Genomic DNA, 21972 nt, shown 5'->3' with positions numbered 1-21972 from the left:
TAGGGAGGAATCCAATATATAAAAGAGTAACTCTTACCTAAAATAATGGTGATCTCATGTAATTTTAGATACAATTATTATAAGCTAAGGTTATGTTTGGTATGATAAAAATTATAATGTAATCATGATTACATTAGATATTTGATTACAACGTTTGATAACATAAAAAAAAAAATTGATATAATAGAAGGACAATCACATGTTGTAATTAATTATATTTAAAATACTATAATGATTATTATATATAAAATGGATGTAATTATAATTAATTATTTTAATTTTTTTTATTTATTGTCAATACTATCATCACTATCACTATCTAGATATTATCGCTACTACCACTACTACCTCCAACACTATCATCACCGCTATCTAACCATCATTACCAGCACCATCACTACTACTACCATTATTATATTATCATTACCGCTATCGCCATTGCAACCATTTGGCCATCGACTATTGCTATTTTTACCATCACCTGGTTATTACTATTACCACTATCTCATCTCGCTACCATCACTATCTAACTACCGTTATCACCATAACCACTGTTTAATCACTGTTATTGCCACCACCACTTAGTCACTACTATCAATAGATTACTAATCACTGTAACTAGTATTACTTATTATTAACACTATAAATAAATTAAATATTAAAATTAAAATTATCATTACATTACATTACTTATATTTCTATTTTACAATCAAATATATGAATATAATGACAATTACATTACATTACAATTTTGATTTCAATACATGATTAATTACATTACATTACGTTTTATCAAATATAATATAATAACATTTAAATGAAATATTTTATAAGATTCGCACAGATCCATTAAAATGATATAATGTATATATTAAAATTACATGAATTTCATAATAAATATTTAATTTAAGAATTATTTAAATTATTTTTATATAAAAATGATTTTATAATAGTTATAATTAATTTTTTATTAATAATAAGATATAAATATTTGTAAAGACTATGAGAGTGTTTAGTTTGACTTGAAAGTTGGTCAAATTTACTTATAAGTAAAAAATTATAAGTAGATTAATATTTGGTTTAGTTTATAAGTTAAAAAAATTACTTAAAATAAGTTAGAAGTCATAAGTGTGAATATTTTACTTATAACTTTCTATTTATTTTAAAATTACTCTTTAAATAAGAAAAAAACTGTATTATCTTAATAATTTTTAAAAATATTTACATTATTTTCATTTAACAATTACAAAATTTACAATACTTAATTACATTTTCTTTTTGATAATTTTAATAAATTAAATTACTTTTAAACAATGCATAACTAAACATTTAGATTATTTAAAAGTTATTTGTATGTAATTTTACTAAATAATTAACTACTTATTTTTAATTTAATTCATAAATTAAAAAATATATTTGAAACTAATAACATTTATATATGTACGTTAATTTGATAAGGAAATAATCACCGAGGCCGCCATAAAAAGGTGGCCAATCTATTACTATTAAGTATGTAATTGTTTGGTGGTCAACCGTAGAAAATTCTGATACAATGGTGTATCCATTAAGTTTGTGATCCATCAATTATTGCGGGTGAGAATAATTTCACCTTTTCCAACTGTTGAATCCTAAAATGGCAGTAGATACAATCCTTTATTAATTATTAAAAGATTTTTTCGATATGCGATTAATTATTGCAAGATTGAACATTTAGAATACAAATGCATTTAATTATCAATTCTAATCATAATTACTTCCTTGGTGGCCATTGCCCCTTCCAATGGTGCTACAATATTCATGCCACCACCATTTGCCCTTTTTTCAGTGCTCAAAATTTTATCTCCAACTCCAAGGCCTCGAACTAAATGGTCCTTGGTTAAACAGCAACAGAATTTTGCCTATATATAGCAACAATAAGAAGTAAGAACCCATATTTCCGATGCCAGTACCTATAGGAAGTTCAGGTTAAGTACACACCATAACTTAGCTTCATTTCCCTTGTTTTTGTGCTTGTTTTACTTGCCCTTATATTATGACTTCAAATTGCTCAGTTGTTTACAGGTTATAATTAGAGAGGAACTCAATCATCATGAAGATCTTGGTAGCATTCTTTGTTGCTTTCCTCTTGATCTTGGAAACTTTCCAAGCTGATGCCAGAGAAATTAGAACGGGGAACAAGGTGGTGATAAACCGCCATCTCTCGACTGAACTAACATATCAAAAAACAAAACCTGGATTTGCTGAAGTCAAGGACTCCACTTCAAATCAAATTAAAACCAACAGCAACCCTAATAGCGGCAGTAATATTGATGATGATGATGATGATGCGAACCAGAGTTACGGCAACTATGGACAGAATAACAGTGGAACTAAGACCCACCACTATTATCCGACAGATCATAGTCCCATCAAGAACTAATCAAGGCTTAGTATTCCGTGAAGCGAATGAAGCTTATGTAATGTGTGTAGCTTGTAATAACGTGGGAAATAGATGTTTCTCGCCATAAGTGTGCAGCACATGTACTAGTGTAATGTAATGATGCAATGCAAGTTCTGGCTTCCAGGCCAACAAAACAATGGACTTTGCATATATAGAATAAGAAGACCATGACGACTATGCCTGGCAACGTTTGGTGTTTCGTTTTTCAACTTTTTATACCTTCCAGGAATCATCATCTAGAGACGTTAAAAACGATATTAATTAATTTTTTGCGAATGGTTGCATTTAGTAATTTCACAAATAAGGAAAAGCTTTGAATTCTGTTAATGAAACTGAGGTTTCAATAACTACCGCAGCTACTTCGGATGTCCAGTATAGCTAAGCTTCTGGAATATCAATATTAATTGGAGAAACAGACAGAAACTTGACAAAAGTATTATTTAGACGTATCATGCTGTGTATCTCGTGTTTATGACTTTGATATATCATATTTAAGCAATTTTGCTCTTATGAGCCGCATATATACACCAAGAAAATGAAGACATTGTACCATTGCTATTATTTAAACGAGTAAATGAAAGATCGATATAATTTTTGTCTTAAGTATACAGCAAAACCCTAGCTAAGTAATCTATAAACTGTAATTGAAGCTTGCAATGTTTTGTTTACTTTTGCTACCAAACACAAGTAAAAACTATCTCTACAAGGAGATTTTGGCTTTCCTCTCTCCAAGCGTGAGAGTAAGTTTAATGCATGTATGTGAGAGTGGTGGATTTAGAAAAAATTTTTCCTAGGTGGACATATATAATAATGTGGATATTAAAAAAAAAATTTATATTGATTTTAAGTATTAACAATTTAATATTTAAAAATTTAGTATGATAAATTTGATAAATTTTTATATATATTGATAAATTTGAGCCAATTAATCAACATTTTCATGTGAAAAGAATATAAGGAACTATTAGATTCAAGCAAATTATATAAATAAGTAACTTAGATTTAACTTTTATTAAAAATTAATCATCTAACTCAATATATATTGATTTAATAATATTTAATCTAAACCAAAATAATCGAGGAATTAAAATAAAGATAGGAGTAATTTTGTAAACAAATATTGTTAAAAGATATAATTGTAATTATTGGCTCAAAAGCAATTAGTAAAGAATCTTTTACCATTTCGCCTGAAAGTATGAAATAATAATGTGAATGCATTAAGTAAAAAAATATGATCAAAGATTAATCATCTCTAAAATAAAATAAAATATATAATTTACTAATATATTTGATAAATTATTTTTTATAGTCATATAGAAATAAAGTTATAGATGTCACATGAATTTAATATTTTAAAATGGCTGTTAATATATTAATTTTCCAGTTCTTAATTATAATAACAGGTTTGATAAAAATTGAATTTATAATTAAAAAAGTAAATTAAAATTAAATTTCAATCTCAATTAAGATAAAATTATTAAATTAAGTTTTATCTAATACCATGAATAAATTTACAATTAACAAAATTAATTAAAATGAAATTTCAAATTCAATTAAGATAAAATTATTAAATTAAATATTATATAATGCCAATAATTAAATTTATAACTAAAAAAGATAAGTTAAATTGAAACCTTTAAAATAAAAATATTATTTTTTTAATTATGTCAATTGTCGATTACTGGTGAATACAAATGTCAAATTTTAGTTAAAAGTTTTTATTCTTTACCTTTCATACACATGTTAAATTAAATTAATATTATTAATTATTTAATTATATATTTATATTTTTATGCATTAATATAATTATAAACACAATTATTTTTTAAGGAAAAAAAAATTTTAAGTCCACATATAGTGTATGTATATTCAAGTGTTAAGAACTATTAAGTACTCATATTTTATTTTTGATCATTTCTATCAATTTTTTTATATAATATTTATTCAATATTGTATTACACATATTTTATATGTATCTATACATATTAAAAAATGTCAAAATTTAAAAATTTTTGAAATATAAAATAAACATAACTTAATTTATATTAATTATATTTTACATGTACTATCTAAAATTATTAATTTCTATATATATATATATATATATATATATATATATATATATATATATATATATAAACTGAAATTATATTTATATTAAATATATTTCTTTTCATATTTTATATTTCAAATTTTAATAACTCAATAATTAAGGTAAAATTATTTAGTTAAATATTATCTAATACTAATAATTAAATTTATAATTAAAATGATAAATTAAAATCAAATTTTTAAATAAAATTATTATTTTTTAATAAAATCAAGTATCAATTAATTGTGAACTAAGTGTCATTTGATGCTTATATTTTAATATGGATCTACCATTACCCGTGGGCTAGTTGCTAGCATTTCCCATCCTTAAAGCCAAAATCGCAATATTTATTTATTTATTTATTTGTCTCATGACATATAATTAGCTGCATTTTATTAGGGAGGATAAATTAATGAAACGACTTATCTCTACCCCTGAGCTCATCAATTCTCCAGAAGAAAAGGCAATCCAATTAATATCCCCAGGCGTGTCATTAATTAGTGGGCAAAGCAAACTATATATACGCCTGACAAACATGAATTTACAAGAAGATTCACAACTAGAAGGGTGCAATTCTACTCAGCTTACACATTTGAGGACTTAAAAGATTGGCTCTTTGATGGCGAAACGTCAGTGTTCTAGTCTATAATCTAATACAAGTGGCAGCAGCTAGCACAACATAAAATAGGAATTTGACATGATTAACCTAGCAAATGGCTAGAAAATGGTGATGATCTATGCCATCAATTTGATTTTCTTGATGGCTATCGTTATCAGTACTGTTGCTGGTATATGTAGTAGCTCACGCTCAGTTTGCACTTTGAACTTGCTGCTGATTTTCTTTTTTACTTACTTGGCAAGTTCTCTACTCTCCACATTATCAGTCTCGTCCATGACAAACTTGATGAAGGAAGTTGAAGAATATCCAATGTAATATTTAAATTCTGAATCATGACGCCTAAACCACTCTAATAAAGTGTAATTAGGGGTAGAGCAAATCTACATAATGATGTATGATAAAACTACATATCACAACTATTTGGGAATAAGATATATGATTTTATCAAATAAAAATTAATTAAATATTCTAACCCAGCAAGGAAAGTTTGCTATCGAGAGAGTGGAAACATTAATGGTGATGTCCCACTTAATTAATTGAGGAAATGGATAGAATCAATCTGCTGCGAGATTATGTGAAAACATTTTGGGATGATTAAATAATTTGTTTGTTAACTTTCATTTTTATAATATAATAAATATTATTGCACATTAATTTTTTATTTATTATATAAATTCTATTCACTTTTTCCATTAGATTAAAAATAAAATATCCAAGTTGATATTAAACAATTAAAAAAAAATACTTTTTAAATATAAATTCTGAATTCAAATATTGATCAATAAAGCGTGCATCAAAGTTAATCCTTTTAACTTATTTCTTAATAATAATAAACATTGTAGGCTCTATTTATTTTATGAAAATATATATATATATATTTTAATGTTTAGAAATTAAGAAAAATAATTAATAAATTAAAAAAAATTATTTTTTATTTTTTAAATTTTAATAATCTTATTAAAATATAAAAATATTTACACGTATATGATATAGATATATATCATTAATTTAATATTATAATCAAATAATAAAAAATATTTTTATGGAATATATTTTCAGGATGATATCTAGAAATAACATTTTTTTTCTTTAGAATATTATGTTTCAAATTTCACTAATAATATTTATCTCTTTATTCATTACTATGAAAAAGTAATTTGATGGAGTTTGTTGACTTTTAAAGGTGACTTGTGGTGAGATGGTGGGGGATCCCTGGGGTAGAGGTATGTTATTAAATAATTTTTTTGAAATAATTTTATAATTTATGAGCACTTGCTTTTTTTTTTTTTCTCCTCTCACAATAATAAATTTGATTGTTTTAGTTAATTAGATTATTACTTTTATTGTAACTTATTAATAACTTATATATATATAAAAAAATATCATTAAGCAATTTGATATGATTCATTTTCATAAATATAATATTTATATGAAAAAAAGTTCAAAAACAATTCAAAATATCTAATAGAGGTAAATTATATGCCCATATTTAAATATTAATATTATTTTAATTAATGTGTAAATAAATATAATTTTTTATAACTATAAAATTTATTTTAGTAAATAAAAATTTATTATTTTCTAAATATAAAAATTTCATTTATTTTTTTTTAAATTATTTTATATAAATATATTTTTATTTTCAGAAATTTAAAAATCTAAACGTATATATCTCGCCTTGCTTGTTTTTTCCACCTTCCATGAGGCCCAGATAATTTTTAATAAGGAGATGTCCAATGTGCATATGCCACAGCCCAATATTCAGCCTAATTTAGTGACAAGCAACTAATGAATAATGACCCATAATCCATGATTAATTATTGCAAAATTGAACCTCTAAAATGCAACTGCACCTTACATATCAATTATTCGATTTTAATCGTAGTTAATTGTTTTGTGGTATTCATTGCATTCTCCAACGACTGAAGTGCGCCACTTTCATCCCCAGTTTGGACTACAGTTGCAGAAAATTGCCCGTATATATATTTGATCCCTAAGAACCCATTACCATTGCAAAATACATCTCATATGTTGGGTATACTTTGCTTCTTCTTTTTTTAAGCTTAATAAATGTCTTATATATGAACACAATGATCTTAGTTACTTGAATTGCTTACAGGTTGTTAGAGCGGACACACTTTATCATATCATGAAGATCTTGCTAGCTCTCTTGGTTGCTATTTTGTTGATCCTGATAAATCTGCAAGCTGAAGCAAGAAGGCTCCCAATAATGGAGCATGAGATGATGTCTGGCCATCGTGCGCTACTGGGTGAACCTGCATCTCTTGTTGCAAAGGCAAACGCCGTCGATATTAACACTGGTTCTGGGGATTCTACTTCAAGGAGGGTGTCAACTAACATGTGTGGTGAAAATCTTCGTGATCATCATGGTCGTCATTATGGTGGTCATGATAATAGTGATTATGATTACCATGCTAATAATCATAATTAATGATTATGATCATGATGATGGCCCTGATAATTGAATTGTCACAAGAATAATGATGAAGGTGATAATGATACAAGTTATATGGTAGCTATGGATGTGGATGATATTTATTTTGCTTATTATCACAAGTTCAATATCAAAGCTTCTTATGTTAGCCATGGAAGCTTGATTGCATGCGTATTAAATTAGTTAGAAATTAGCATGTTTGTGGGCAAAGAGTAAAATATGCATTAATTGTTTTCCAAATGAAACTGTAATTGCAATGATAAATAAATAACTATAAAAAGTCAGTTGGTTTCCAGGGTATAAATTAAATTAAAAATCATATTAGAATTCGCTTAATTAAATTTGAAATTCTACCTATTTCAATTTTTTTAAAATTTTAAATTGATCAAAATCAGTAATTTAGTTTTTTTAAGAAAAATTGAAAAAACTTGGAAGCATATTTGACATTAAAATTAAAACTGCAATTAAATTAAATTAAATTAAAATTAAAATTAAAATTAAAATGAAAACGGTTGAATTTAAACCATTTTTAAATTAGATCCACATAAAGTCTAATTTAAGACATTTTTAATTATAGAATACAGGCCGCCACTAATTCTTAGATAAGATAGAATCAAAATGGGCTTGCGACAGGATAGGTGGCAGCATTGGGCATGCAGACCCAGTCTATCTTATTTCCTTATAAAAGCAAATTCAAATCACCTCACCCAACTCCAAAAATATTCCCCACCCGTTTTAGCTAGAAACCATGCTGGTCATATTATATGTTGGAGCTGCAAAAGATTTTCAGGAATTATTGATCATCTAAATCTGGAAGCTTTAGCTTGCCGAGAGGCAATTCAACTTGCCATTTTCAAAGGGTTCTCTCAAATCCTTGTAGAGGTAGATTCTAAATCAGCAATTGAGATGGCAAAGGGAGCCATAACTATTTGTGACCTTCAAAAAATTTTCAATAACATATCAGTTCTCTCTTCAGATGTACCTCATATATCTTTTTTGTTTGCTTCTTGTATATGCAATAGAGCTGCTCATAGCTTAATGCAGAAATATATGCATGATGACTCCTTTATGGTAAATCCAATAGAGCAATTATACTTTGTAACTCATCCTTTACCTCGTTAATGGAATTTATATTTACTAAAAAAAAAAGGACATCCCGACTTCCACTTCCACTACCACTACCAGAGCAAAAAAATGGAGTGTGCATATCTCTAGTTTGTGTGTCAATCAAATTCCATCACAACCGTCTATTTTTATAGATATCTAATGGCATTAGATTCACGCAGGAACTCACGATCTGTCTTGTCCATCATATACCCTATGCTCTTAGAGTATCTTGTGTCTATTTTACCTCTTTGTTATTTTCTAATAATTGAATGACAAATAAATAGTCAATTAACCTTTGTGTGAAGTTTGATAATTTGCTAAATTTTAGTTTTTCTCCCGCTTATGATTCAATTTTGTTTGCTATATTTATTAATGGAGATGAGAGTTGTAAGTGTGAAATTATCTATTCAGTTTTTGCATTAGGAGTTGGGCTGGTGCTCTTTGAACTCAGAATACCAGTTTTATGAGATTTCTTTGTGAAGTTTGTATATGCAAATGTTTAATATGCGTTATTGTTGGTGATAATTAAGAATTTAAATGCTTGTGAGATCTCAATGATAAAAAAACTTCAAGGACCAAAGTTTTTGCCTAGTTGTGAGAATATTATGCAATTTGCTTACAGGGTATTCGATATTCTATTTGTGCTAAATTTTAACGCCAATTTAATGCATCTTTACAGGAGCAAAACGTGGAGACATTTGAAGCTGACGCGACAAATCCCCTAACTGTGTCACTTTACCAGATGGACCTGGATAGGACTCAGTTTCTGTTGGGATCGTATCTCCGAGTTCACCTACAGAGTGGCTATCAATTATGATGTTCCATTAGGGTGTGTTTGAATGGTGGAAATTGATGTTGAAATAATTCAACTAAAACACCCTAGGATCACATGCATAAGACCTTAAAACACAAAAATGAATTAGGTTGAATTTAATTAAAAACTAACTTGATTTAGTAGAATCCATAGCTGAACCTGATTTTGAGGAATCTATTGCTGATTCAAGGCTTTTAATTAACTTCAATTCTCGAAATTTCTACTTGATTTTCTCCGCCCGACCAACCCAAGATAGATAGCAGTGTTTTCTCTAAATTTCTTAGGTATTTCCAGTGAAGAAAATGGGAGCAAATGAGTTGGAAAGAGAAGAACTTAGCCTTATAAATTAAAGATTATATGGGCCCTGCATCAAAGTCCATAATTTTTTGGACCACACTAAAATATATTCACAACTGAAAATAGAGAACTCAATCTGATTAATGAAATTAAGCTATCATTATGCTTCAAATCAATTTTATGTGTTAATCCATTTGAAATTGAATCCCACAATAATATCGCTCATAAATTGATTAATTTTCTTACAATTTAATCTGCCACGAAATATCTTAAATGCCAGTCAAATTCTAGTTAGTTATTTGTTTATCAAGTTTTATTACAGATTGAGGACTACTTGTTCCACATTCTAAAAACTGATGAGCATCTAAACGGGCTTTCAAAGCAGGAACAAACGTTTGCACGAAGATGGGTAATGATCAAACTTTATTGTCACTTACTCTGTGTGTATGGCTCCAAAGCTATTGAATTTGCACTCCTCAAAATTTGAAGTCAGTTTTATAATCAACCAATATTTATGTTGAATCACTTTAACTTGTTGGATAAATTGTAATTTAGTCTTTAGGTTTAGTGAAACTTATATGATAGTCCTTAATCTTTTAATAAATTTACAAATTAGTATATAATCACAGTTAAGTTACCGTTAGTGAGAATGAAAAGGCCAAAATGTCCAAATGTTATCTTCTCCATTTGTCAGATTAATTTCAGAATGGTAGGTAAAATTAAAATATGCACGTCTTCGTCTCTTATGGCTGCCCAAATACGCAGGTCCTCAACTTGTCCAGAATATTTCCGCTGTAAATAGGAAGATATGAATCCATGGGATAGCACGGGGATACAAGGTGGTTCATCACATGGGCATGGCTATTGTTGCAGACTAGAGAATAAATGGAGAATTATAATTAGCTGAGTTGTTGGTTGGTTGGCGAGAGTTGAGAATCGTTATGGATGAGCTGGAGTTGTTAGTGTAATATGTTTCATTTCTGTTATAAATACTTGTATATCAGAGTTGTAAATTATGGAATGAGATAATGATAGTTTCTTCTCTCTGATTTCTTCTCTGTGCTTCTCCCCTTTCTCTATTTCTGTTCTTCTACAAGTTCTAAAACTCTGATTCGCATCAGCTATTCACACCTTTGATGACATAATGAGGACAAATGTTCTGGGCTGTACTTTGTTACAAGTTCATAAAGAAGCCTTTAGAGAAGGGCAAAATATATTTGGTCCAAGCATACAAGTGATGAGAAGAGATACAAGTGATGACATAATGATAGTAATGCTTGTCTTAAAGCATGAGAAGAGACACAAGTGATGGCCCTCTCCTCCCAAATAGATTTGGTCGTGACTGTGCCTTAATCTAAAATTCAACGTCCCTTCCTAGTTAGTTCCTAATGGCTTGTTCCTAATATTATATACCATCATAAAATTTTATAAGGGCATTTTTAAAATTAACATTTTTAAGTACAGACATACTGTTAAGAAGAACAAATTAAAAAGGTAGTTTTTTTTTAATAAAAAAAGCTATTTAATTGTTTAAAATTTTTATTACTAAAATATATTAAATTTAATTTAAAACTAAATTTTAATGATTTTTAATTAAAATATTTAAGATGATATAATCAAGTGAGTTAAAACTTTAAACATGGAGGAGAATATTTTATTGGGGCATGGTGGCGAAAATAAAATCTTGCATTAAACACGACCAGAGAAGAAAGAGCTTGTACTGAACGAAAAATTATACACCACAATATATATTCTTGACAAAAGCTAGACAACACAGGCACAAACACGAGGGATTCAAAGCTGCCGAAATGCCAAAATCAATGGAAAGAGACGTAGGCAAATGGAACTCAACCCAACAAAACTTAGTTTTACTCACTATAATACAATTTCTTGTTTCAGAAGAGAAACGGAAACATAATACTGTTCCTTTTCATTAATAACCTCCATCCATTATTAGATCAACAACATGACAAAAATCGACAGCTAAGAATCACAAGTCAATAGACAAAATCTTAAGCAAATCACCAAAAGATAGACCGTCTTTATCATCCCCACCGCCCAATTTCATCATAGCCTTAATATCATCATCGCTGGCATCAAACCCAGCCCACTGCATGTAACTCTTCAAATCTTCGTGGCTCAATTTCCCATCCCCGTCTTTGTCCATAACCTTAAACACGTCTTCCATGACCCCGTTATTACGACTCCTCTTCTTTCCATTATCGTCCAAAACACGCTTGAATTCCTCGTACTCCACGAATCCATCTTTGTTGAAGTCCGCCACAGATATCATCGACCCTATAACATCGTCGTCGTTGGGGTCGCCGCTTGACAATCCGGCGTAAAACTTTCGAAGATCGTCTCTGCTTATTTTCCCATCATGGTCGGCGTCGAGAATATCAAAAGCTGCCCTCAAATCCGACGTAGTTTGGGTGTTTGAAGCTAAACTTCTACCGGACGGACACATATTGTAACTTTCAGAAAATGAGAAGAGAGACGAGAGGGCTTTGGTGTTTTTGAATAAGCTTAGGCTTTAAGAGAGAAATGAAAGAGCTGGGCTGTTATTTATAGGGGGGAGGGAAAAGTGGGCCCAAGCGAATATAGGGGTCCACTATAATAGAGGCAGGAAACGAGGCTTGTTTGACAAGCTGCGAGACAGTGAGAGTCTATGAATTAGCCACGTTGGACTTTTTGAATTGTGATACGTATGCGGTGACGTAGGGAATCTGTTCGTTGGAATACCGAGTCTGAGTCTATTGGTAGTGACTGTTAGGTTTGTTTTGTTGTGGTGAAGTTACAGATACCTCCTTCCTTGTTTTCATTCACAAACCTACTTGCTTTTGATTTTCATGGGCATTTTAGACATAATAATAAATGTCTTATTTCCACCATAAAATGGAAAATAGATATTTTTCAGATAAATTAAAAAAAAATATTTAAGTGACTCAAAATTTGAATCTCAATTAAAAAATAAAAAAAGAAGGCTATTTACGCTGATGAAGCTGTAATTCCATATCCCAGCATGTTGGAAAAGGGTAAGTTTGGAAGGCGGCGTAACAAACTTCACATGTGTGCTTACCTGGGAAATTGCGATGCAAGTAATGCAACTTCATACGAAATTATGCCACAAGGAAAATTACAGAATTATTTAATTAAAAAAAATATATTTTTTCTCTCTCCTCTATTTTTTTTTTTTTCTAAATTCAGAGTAAAATAGTTCGAACAACAGTTTAGTTTGAGTTTAGAACTGAATTGATCAACTCAAATTCGAAAATCGACGTGATGAAACCGAATTGAATTTAAAATTTTTGGATTTAATATTTAAACCCCTTGGGAAAGTTAAGTAGCCCATTGATAAGTACAACCGGAACAAAAGTGAATAATTTGGTTTCGTAGACGGAGAGCTGTGGGCCAAATGATTTGGCTCATCTGGGTTTGAAATAGCATTGGACTGAACTTGGGGTGGATTTTGGTTGTCTAGTAATATACGTTAGAAGATGGATGAGTTTTTGGCAAAAAAACCCTACTAATGGTCCCCGTCGTCCACACCAGAAAAGAGGAAGGAAGCTTAATCATATTAATAAGAGAATTTCCCTTATGCTTCTCTCTTTATCCTCTTCCTCAATCTCCACTTTTTTTTTTACATACAGTTAGAGATGCCTCTTCATAGGACCAGCCTTTGATCTCATTTCTATGTTTTTGGGGTTTTTTCAAAATTTCTTTTTTAGAGGCTAAGATTTTGATGCAGATATTAGGTCACTTTGTCTTTCTTAATTCACAAGGCAGTTACCACTCGTTTAGAATTTAGAATTTTATAAGAATTGAAATTAATTAATTTTTTAATTAATTTAAATATTTAAAATAAAAAAATTCAATTATTTTAATTTAAAAAATTTTCATTTTAAAAGAAATAAAAACTTTGATTTTGTGAGAATTAAATTAAATTATTTTTTTGTAAATAATTTATTATAAAGAAAGCTGATGAAATCCTGCAAGATTCATTTCACTTTTATTTTTTTAATTTTATTTTTAATCATTTGTTATTCCCATGACGGTATGGAATCCTTAAGATCTGAATTCATTTAACTTCGATGAAAATTACAAGCATAATTTCTGAGGACCCATTAATTATTGATTATATATAGTGAAGTTAAATTACTATATGATTATACTAATATGTGTATATGATGAACATGCACGGGGCTCTTAGCAAGCTGTTCACAGCCAGCTATGTTTGATGCATATTTGGAGCCTAGAAAGCCCTGCCTAATATCCTGCGCTTCGATTATTTTTTTGGTTTGGATTATGTTTGGGGCAAGAAATATTATTTGGAACTACAATGTATATTGTACATATATATGCATGAAGTGCAAACAGAAATGGGGCTGTTGGTGGTGCATCGATTTACTTAACCGGACACATGATGCATGAGTTTCCGAACAAAGCTTTGCAATGGAGGTCAAGCAAAAAGTCCATTTTGAACTTTTAAATCACAAGGTTAATATGCTATGCTATACCTGCAAACAGGCGCATCCGCCACTTTAGCCTCTTATAAGTTGAATCCATTAGAAAATTTACAAAGATGAGACATTTACTTTAGCTAAGGAATCGGTTTTCAAAATTCACCCATTTTAATTCATCAAACAATCCAATAATACGAGGGTCGAGGAAGAGAGAAAATATGGTTTCTGATAAAATCTTTAATCTTTGTTGTGATACTAAAAACTACAAAAGAAAGTCGAAATTTCCTTTTCTGGTATAGGCACTTTTCCTACCCTGAACAAAGAGAACTACGCCTTAAGAAAAATTAACTAAGCTGCCTGTCGGCATCATCAACGGACAGGATTGGAAAAGAAAATAACGACAAAATATACAAAAAACCCAGCAAGAAGAATCCCACCATAGATATAAGTTTGTGAAGAGTGGACCGGATATTTGTACTCAATTTCACAGCACTTCATTTTCTCTCTCTCACTTGCCAAAACATGATCCACATACCTGCATTTCACAACTTTACATTAAAATCAACCTACCTAGGCAGATGAAATTAGTCCAAGAAGAAAACTTACTGCTGTGTAAACATAGAGCTCTGAAGAATTTCTGAACTATTCAAATGTGCATCTTGTAACTGGTGATCATATAACAAAGAAGACAAATCTACAAGCTGTTCCTCAAGCCCCTATCATTAATTGAATGGCAAACTGCATGTTATACTTTTTTAGATGTTGGAATAACTAAAGTAGTTCCGAGTCAAAAGTGACTTACATCAAGGTATTTCTCCAACCTGTCAACTAATTCATGCGGAAAAGGTTCAGGCAAGTTGGTTGTTTTCTTGTAGAATTTCTCTAACCACAGTTCAGTGGTCGTTTTGTTTTTCTTGCCTTTCACAGGCTCGCCAAGAGGGGTTTTCAGATATTCTGCAGCAAATGCTTGCACAGCCTACCAAATAGAAGGATTCCATAAGCAACAAATTTATGCAAATAATCACCAATCGCATGCTTAATGATGAATCAAAACCAACCTACCTCTGAAGTATCACGAATTCTACGAAGAGCAGAATCCACACGTGCATATATTGTGTTCCTCTGCCAACAAAGTATGTAAACAAACAATTTCAGAGAAATTAAAAGATGGAATCCAATTAAGTAAATACAAATAATAATAACCGGAAATGTTAAACAAGGATCAATAACCCTCAATAGAGCCAGATCAATAAACATATCTCACCACAAGAAGTTTTTTAAGAGATAATATAATATAACATTTTCATAGACCTGAAGAATTTTGTCAAGAAATTAGCCTTACCAAGGCAACATCCTTCAGCAATTTACTGATTTTCAAAGTATTAGAGAATGGCCCAAATGGATGACAACCAGCTGCCCAGAGCCAATTTACAATTGGCCTTTCATGTACATGAGATGCCTTCTCATATGGTGCACTCACCCCACCAACAGCAGAAGCGAGCCCCGCCAATATGTGCCGCTGTGCTAGAGATGGAAGGGCATGCCTTCTTTCTGTTTCTGATACATAACTGTCTCAACAAGCAATTCAGGAAAAAAAAAAAATTTAACCAATATTGAAATGTTTTGGGGAAAAAAATATTACGAAATATTTCCATTTCTCTATACAGAACACAGATATATGCTACAGAAAATGCTAATAGACAATTAAACTATGCAAGAAATATAAAGCAGCAGCAGTTCTTCAGAAGCAGTGTCATAAAGATTTCGGATCAGCAGAATATTTATTTATAAGAGCCATCATATATGGCCAATGGTGTAATCCTTCTGTTACAAATATATAATGTATACCAAGGGATATAGCATGCATGTATATAATGTGAACTTGAAAAATAGCATAGAATTAAACATGGCAAATAGATACCATATGCAAGAGCCATCATATTCGGCATATGTGTTACAGGGAAAGAAAATTGATTCTCATTGAAGCATAAGAGATATCAATGTTTTTGTAGAAGTGATGTAAATGCTCATCATTTATTTTATTAATGACCTTTTTGTTATGAAGTGGATGTTAATGATGGCAATGAAGTACATAAATTGTTGCTTGATCAGTGGACAAGTAATGAATTGAAGACAATATGAAATGAGACAACTGCACAACACCAAACATGCTTCACTGTAGAACTACAAGTTAAAGAAAACTAGAAATACACTATATGTCCATAGTTGAAGGGTAATGTGTTATGAAGGCAAACACTTTTCAATTTGAACTTTGAAGACAATACCAACTATGCAACTAAATAGTAAACATTGGTCAGTGTTACTCACCTCAAAGGAATCTTTTCATGTTGATGCTGAAGTACAATGACAACATCATTGCTTGTCCAAACAAGGCTTTCGTCTTCCATCATAAGGTGTGGGTCCACATCAGCCAACGATAGCACAAAGCTGCAGTAGAAGACAACAAAGAATATTGTCACCTTAAAAATGATCAACATTAAAAGAATGTGTACCAAACTACCAATCATTTATGATAATTTTCTTCCTCACTGTCTTATATTGATCTTGAGACGTTTTAAAGGAAACAAAAGAAATGTTTGTAAAATTTATTGACTGGAAATTATCATAAAATCAACTCTTGACATCGAATGCACTTAGCTGTGATTATGAAAGTACATATCACTGTAGAATATTAGTTAAAAACAGCCACATGAAGCCTTTGTCTTTGTGTCAAGAAAAGAGAAAAAGAAGAAGTCGATAAAACTGCAAAGCTTACTCCAATTTTAAGGAAAAGCAATTATAAAATCAACTCTTCACATCAAATGCACTTAGCTGCGGTTATGAAAGTACATATCACTGCAAAATATTAGTTAAAAACAGCCACATGAAGCTTTGTCTTTGTGTCAAGAAAAGAGAAAAAGAAGAAAAAGTCGATAAAATTGCAAAGCTTACTCCAATTTTAAGGAAAAGCAATTATAATATTTAAGGTTCAAAGACCATATGATGCAGAGGACCACGTGTATGCTCACACTGGGATAATTCTTGTTCCATAAGTGCGGTGTAGATCCCCTTGTTTCTTCTGTTCATTCTGTTTCTTATTCTTCTTCTTCTTCTTCTCCTTGCCATGTCTTGAATCATAACTAGCCCATAGAGGTTTATGCTTCAGAATGGAGTCATCTGAACCATCAGATTCATCCATCCAATTCTGTGGGGGACACAATTCATTTTAGCATACAGATTATATTCCTAAAATACAGTAATTAAATGAAAATGCTTCAGTACAGAACCCCTGTTGATTACAATTAATAATATATGAGTTAATGATTATAAACCGACCTGGCGGAGAAAAAATTTACTTGAAAGAGATGGGTCAGCCAACTCAACTAAACCTGCAGCAAGCACATCGGCAGAACGTTCCATCTCCTGCAATGAACAATTCAAAGAACGGTAAATAAGGAGCAACACAGCATACAAACCTTCATTGGAAGTACTAGGCTTCCAGCTGAAGCTGTGAAGCGTATTTTCAATCTTCTGAATCCCAGCAAGGCATCAGCAAGTAGAAGAAAGCACAGAAAAAGAAAGCAAGTCAAGATGGCATTATGGTTCAACCAGGTTGGAACTAAACAGACGTGAGATGGTGCACAAGCAGTCCGAGTCCACGAAATAAACAAGATTACTGGCGCACTGTCTGTACTCTAGAAGCGAGAAGGAGTCAATAGAAAGCTAGACTTTTGGAGTAGTACTATAGAGTCAAAGGGCTTTAAGTTAAATAGAACGAAGACAGAATACATGCATTGCAAGTTCAGTAAAGACTGAACTGGTGATAGAAAATGAGTTAGTTTGGATTGAGTGCTATTGTCCCAAAGTAATCACTTTGAATATCTTGGCTCAATCTTTCAAGTAAATGAGGGATTTGAAAAGAATGTTAGTCATAGGATTAAAGCAGGATGGTTGAAGTGGAGACGTGCCACTGGGGTTTTATGTGATCGCAAGATTCCCAATAAGTTGAAAAGAAAATTTTACCGTATAGCCATAAGACTAGCCATGTTATATGGTAATGAGTGTTGGGCTATGAAGGAGTCGTATGTGTCTAAGATGAGAGTCGTAGAGATGAGAATGTTAAAATAGATAAGTGGTCATACTAGACTAGATAAAGTCTAATAATGAGAGTATTAAAGAAAAGATAAGAGTGGTGCCAATTGAGGATAAGTTGAGAGAAGGGAGATTGAGGTGGTTTAATCATGTAAAGTATAGACATACGGAGGCTCCAGCTAGACAAGTAAAGCACATTGGATTAGAGGATAGAAAGAAAAGAAGGGGTAGACCTAAACTGACTTAGAGGAGAGTAGTACAACATGACCCAGAAGCATTACACATTTCCAAGGATTTAACCCAAAATCGTTTAGAGTGGAGAAAGAGAATCTATATAGTCGGCTCCAATAAATTTTTGAGATCAAACCTTAGTTGAGTTGAGTACTGGTGCACTGTCTATCGAACGTGGAAAGAATTGATAGTGCCCCTTGAAGACAATTAATATCCATGGGAAAGTTAAGTGTACCTCATCTTTTATAGTATATTTCTGACTTCCGCAATGATTAAAAACTAAGTTACGAACAACTATGTTTTCAACAACAGATAAGTGCATCATATTTTTTCAAAACTGAACAATAAATTTATTTTTTTTTTTAAGAAAAAAGGCCACCTCCTTAAGTATAGCGCCATCAAGATAAGTCTTGGTATGCACATGGAATCGCCCATCCTTTTTAGTTTCTTGCAAAGAATGACCTCGCATTGCTTTTGAAACAGCAATAGCCAACTTCTCATGACGATGTAATGCATGTGAACCACCTACAATCACAACTTCTTGTCCATCATGAACCATCCTCTTCACCTGTAAAAGGACAAAAAAAAAATGTACACTGGGCATATCAGGGTTAGCGTTCGTGAGAATCCTGTAAAGTCTGTATTAGGGTTCCTTTTGTTTTTTGATCATTTATTTATTGAATCAGCTAAGATTTCATAAAGTAAATAGTCATAGGCAGCTCAGCTTGAAAGGACAGATTTGTATCTCCTAATCATGTAAGGCATTTATCATGTTCTAATCACTGTATGGGTAATAGCCACTGCAAAGTAGAGTTTTGCAGACAAGTCATCTTGGGATGACCATTATGTTAAGAATTCAAATGTAAAGAAAGAAATTTCATGTAAAACAACTCACCTCTGATTCAATTTCTTCAATGTTTATGCTGTAATTATGACCCTTCTCCATAACATTATATCTATTATGGTTTTGAAGCACAATGATAGGTATTAGCAACCTTGTTGCCAGGTCAACAGTCTCAAACCTAAATCGACAGAGTATTTCAAGAAATCAGCTTCTAGGAGGAAAAAAAAAAGTAATGAGATTAACATGCTTGAAAATCAATGAGTAAAAAGGACTTCATAAAATACAAAAAGGACTTCATAAAATACCTAACATCTGGAGCTATAACATGCTCAACTGTGGTTGCTATCAAAGCAGCAAGTTGCCCAACAAAGATATCATGGGACACATGATCACTAATAGCATTTACACCTATTGGAAACATTATGTTCCGTATCCGTGGCAATGTTCTAGAACTGACACTTCCCTCTTCAGTTTCAATCTTTCCATAAGTGCAAGGTCCTGCTGACAGGTCGATCACAACAAATCTGAACATTGTAGCAAAAGCATTAGACCAAGTATAGAGAGATAGAGAGAGAAGAGGAGAGGGGAGTGCATTTTAATTATCATTCTGTATAGGATAGAGAAGCAGTAATCTAGTGAAAAGTAAAATATGAATTGCAGATTGGATCTAGGTTTTCTGACGAAAAAAGAATATCTTCAAAAACTAATTAACAACAGCAACGACAATAACTAAGCCTTAATCTCAAACTAGTTGTCGGCGATATGGACAAGGCCAGAACCATCTGCAGTATGATATTATCTTTATATATATGAATTTACCAGTCTCAAGACATACAAATAAGTTAATCATTTTCATACCTGTCTGAACTCAGCCAAACTTGAGTAGCTCCTCCTCCATTATATCGATATCGGTAAACGTAGTTTCCCTCTTGTTTACTAATGTCCTCATTGGTCAACGTGGTGATTTTCCCATACATTAAGCTATCAAGATTAATTTCCTTGTTTCTGGGGTCCATTCTTACCTGTATAAGAGATGATAAACATGGATTGGAAAAAGTATATGAGCATTTATTTCCCGCCAAAATAATTATTGTCTGGATAAAAGAAAAACAAGTAATCTGTAAAGTTCTTCAATCAGGTAGGACGGTGAGCTACTAGATTACAAACCAACCATACCTTATCAAAATTGACAATAAAAATTGCATTGGGAACAGGCCTATCATTCTCCGCAGCAGTATGCCTCATATTCTCCATGTCAAATATGTAAGAATACAACTTGTGAAACACAGGCTCCACAACTGTTGCCTCCACCTCAAACAGCGGCACCTCCCTTCCAAAATCAGTCTAAAACGTATTTTAAAACACTAACAATAAGAAACTTACTTGAGGGAAAATGATACAAATGACAAATATACATAATGATATACACCTCTCTCGCAGTCCCAGCAGGAACCATAGCCTCCTTCAGCGCCTTCTCGAGTGCAATCAGTTCCGGTTGCCCAGCCTATTACAACAGCAGATAAAGAAATAAGAACTACCAATAGACTTAAGAACTACCAACAGCAGATAAAGAATGCCAATTTTTAGAGAGCTTACAGGAAATGCGTTATAAACAACATGATGTTCAATATCGAGAGGCTCGCCGGTCTCTAGGCATGAAGGTCTGTGAGATGGAAAACTAGTTCTCAGAAATTCTTCCAACTTGTGCGTATCTAAGGTGAACCTATAGCCTCCATCTCCATTAAATCCAATGAGCACCACATTCACCTCCAGTGGTACCTGGAACGGAACCTGCATAAAACACCTCCAATCAAATTGATAGCTATGACAATTAAATCTAAAATGTCATAACATGTATCGATCTTTTTACAGAGGAAGTACCTCCGCGCGAGTGTGGAGCATCCGGCGGACATCTGAACGAACGCTGTCTCTGACATCGTGAAATGCGCCGTGATGCCACTGAGGATGCCCTGGGTCTCTCCGAAAGGCCTGAGGTGCTGAGTTGGACCGAGTCACGAGCAGAATCACCGTGAGAATCGTCGCGTAATATAGAAATAGAAAGCCTGAATTTGATTTCCTAGACATAATTAAAGTAGGAATAAGCAGGAATTGTTAACTTGGAAGAAGGGAAAATGATTCATGAAGCATCAGTAGTTTAGATCGCTCGTTGAGACTCTCTGGTGTGATTCTCTACCAGGCTAGGTCTTCCGCGAAAGAACTCCATTGGACTGATACAATTCCCCAATTGCCCCTACTTTTTGGAATTAACAATTCTGTGTGCTCAGTTTTAAGTCGGATCCTTCGTCCCGTTGTGCTAAGAGAACGGCAAGTCGTTTTTTGATTTTTTGGGTTTTAAGAACGAGCCACCAGGTTAATTTCACCCTTGTCTTTCAACTTAAGTGACACTGTGCCTCTCCATTTTAATTTGTATTATAAAATTTTTTTATTTTTAATTTTGATATTATTAAATTTTTATTATTATAATTTTTAGATTAATATATAACTAAATTTTATTCAT

General features: G+C 31.6%; 2 protein-coding genes, 2 long non-coding RNA genes and 2 other non-coding genes across 6 annotated transcripts; 3 read left to right on the top strand and 3 right to left on the bottom strand.

Moving 5' to 3' along the window:
- The first annotated feature begins 1770 nt into the window (after nucleotides 1–1770).
- On the top strand, nucleotides 1771–2627 carry LOC131173931 (uncharacterized). The gene is made up of 2 exons (XR_009144250.1): nucleotides 1771–1964; nucleotides 2062–2627. It is a non-coding gene; the product is annotated as an uncharacterized LOC131173931 (long non-coding RNA).
- A 6653-nt stretch (nucleotides 2628–9280) lies between these two features.
- On the bottom strand, nucleotides 9281–9823 carry LOC110669431 (uncharacterized). Its single transcript, XR_002497684.2, has 2 exons — nucleotides 9660–9823; nucleotides 9281–9517 (listed from the first exon to the last, which is right to left on the bottom strand). It is a non-coding gene; the product is annotated as an uncharacterized LOC110669431 (long non-coding RNA).
- Nucleotides 9824–11526: 1703 nt separating this feature from the next.
- LOC110669406 (calcium-binding protein CP1) lies at nucleotides 11527–12411 on the bottom strand. Its single transcript, XM_021831066.2, has one exon. The coding sequence runs from the start codon at nucleotides 12289–12291 to the stop codon at nucleotides 11815–11817; it is 477 nt and encodes a 158-aa protein (XP_021686758.2). The 5' UTR covers nucleotides 12292–12411; the 3' UTR covers nucleotides 11527–11814.
- A 1457-nt stretch (nucleotides 12412–13868) lies between these two features.
- On the top strand, nucleotides 13869–13945 carry LOC131174337 (small nucleolar RNA R66). Its single transcript, XR_009144585.1, has one exon. It is a non-coding gene; the product is annotated as a small nucleolar RNA R66 (small nucleolar RNA).
- A 59-nt stretch (nucleotides 13946–14004) lies between these two features.
- LOC131174358 (small nucleolar RNA snoR118) lies at nucleotides 14005–14097 on the top strand. Its single transcript, XR_009144606.1, has one exon. It is a non-coding gene; the product is annotated as a small nucleolar RNA snoR118 (small nucleolar RNA).
- A 396-nt stretch (nucleotides 14098–14493) lies between these two features.
- LOC110669405 (uncharacterized) lies at nucleotides 14494–21722 on the bottom strand. The gene is made up of 16 exons (XM_021831064.2): nucleotides 21336–21722; nucleotides 21051–21245; nucleotides 20884–20958; nucleotides 20631–20798; nucleotides 20313–20476; nucleotides 19760–19978; nucleotides 19506–19632; nucleotides 18990–19178; nucleotides 17624–17710; nucleotides 17317–17492; nucleotides 16616–16735; nucleotides 15630–15855; nucleotides 15350–15409; nucleotides 15090–15263; nucleotides 14894–15003; nucleotides 14494–14822 (listed from the first exon to the last, which is right to left on the bottom strand). Exons 1-16 carry the CDS (start codon nucleotides 21537–21539, stop codon nucleotides 14657–14659), a joined length of 2460 nt encoding a protein of 819 aa, XP_021686756.2. The 5' UTR covers nucleotides 21540–21722; the 3' UTR covers nucleotides 14494–14656.
- Nucleotides 21723–21972: the final 250 nt, after the last annotated feature.

The sequence above is a fragment of the Hevea brasiliensis genome, chromosome 15 (assembly GCF_030052815.1).
Source record: "Hevea brasiliensis isolate MT/VB/25A 57/8 chromosome 15, ASM3005281v1, whole genome shotgun sequence".
NCBI classification, from domain to species: Eukaryota; Viridiplantae; Streptophyta; class Magnoliopsida; order Malpighiales; family Euphorbiaceae; genus Hevea; species Hevea brasiliensis.
Note: the sequence above shows the minus strand (reverse complement) of the source record. Positions and strands in the feature narration are given on the sequence as shown.

Coding starts and splice junctions, on each gene's coding strand:
- LOC110669405 (XM_021831064.2), bottom strand. CDS start 21,539: ATGTCTAGGAAATCAAATTCAGGCTTTCTATTTCTATATTACGCGACG. Junction 21,246..21,335: donor TGCTCCACACTCGCGCGGAG/GTACTTCCTCTG, acceptor TGTTTTATGCAG/GTTCCGTTCCAGGTACCACT. Junction 20,799..20,883: donor CTGCTGGGACTGCGAGAGAG/GTGTATATCATT, acceptor AATACGTTTTAG/ACTGATTTTGGAAGGGAGGT.
- LOC110669406 (XM_021831066.2), bottom strand. CDS start 12,291: ATGTGTCCGTCCGGTAGAAGTTTAGCTTCAAACACCCAAACTACGTCG.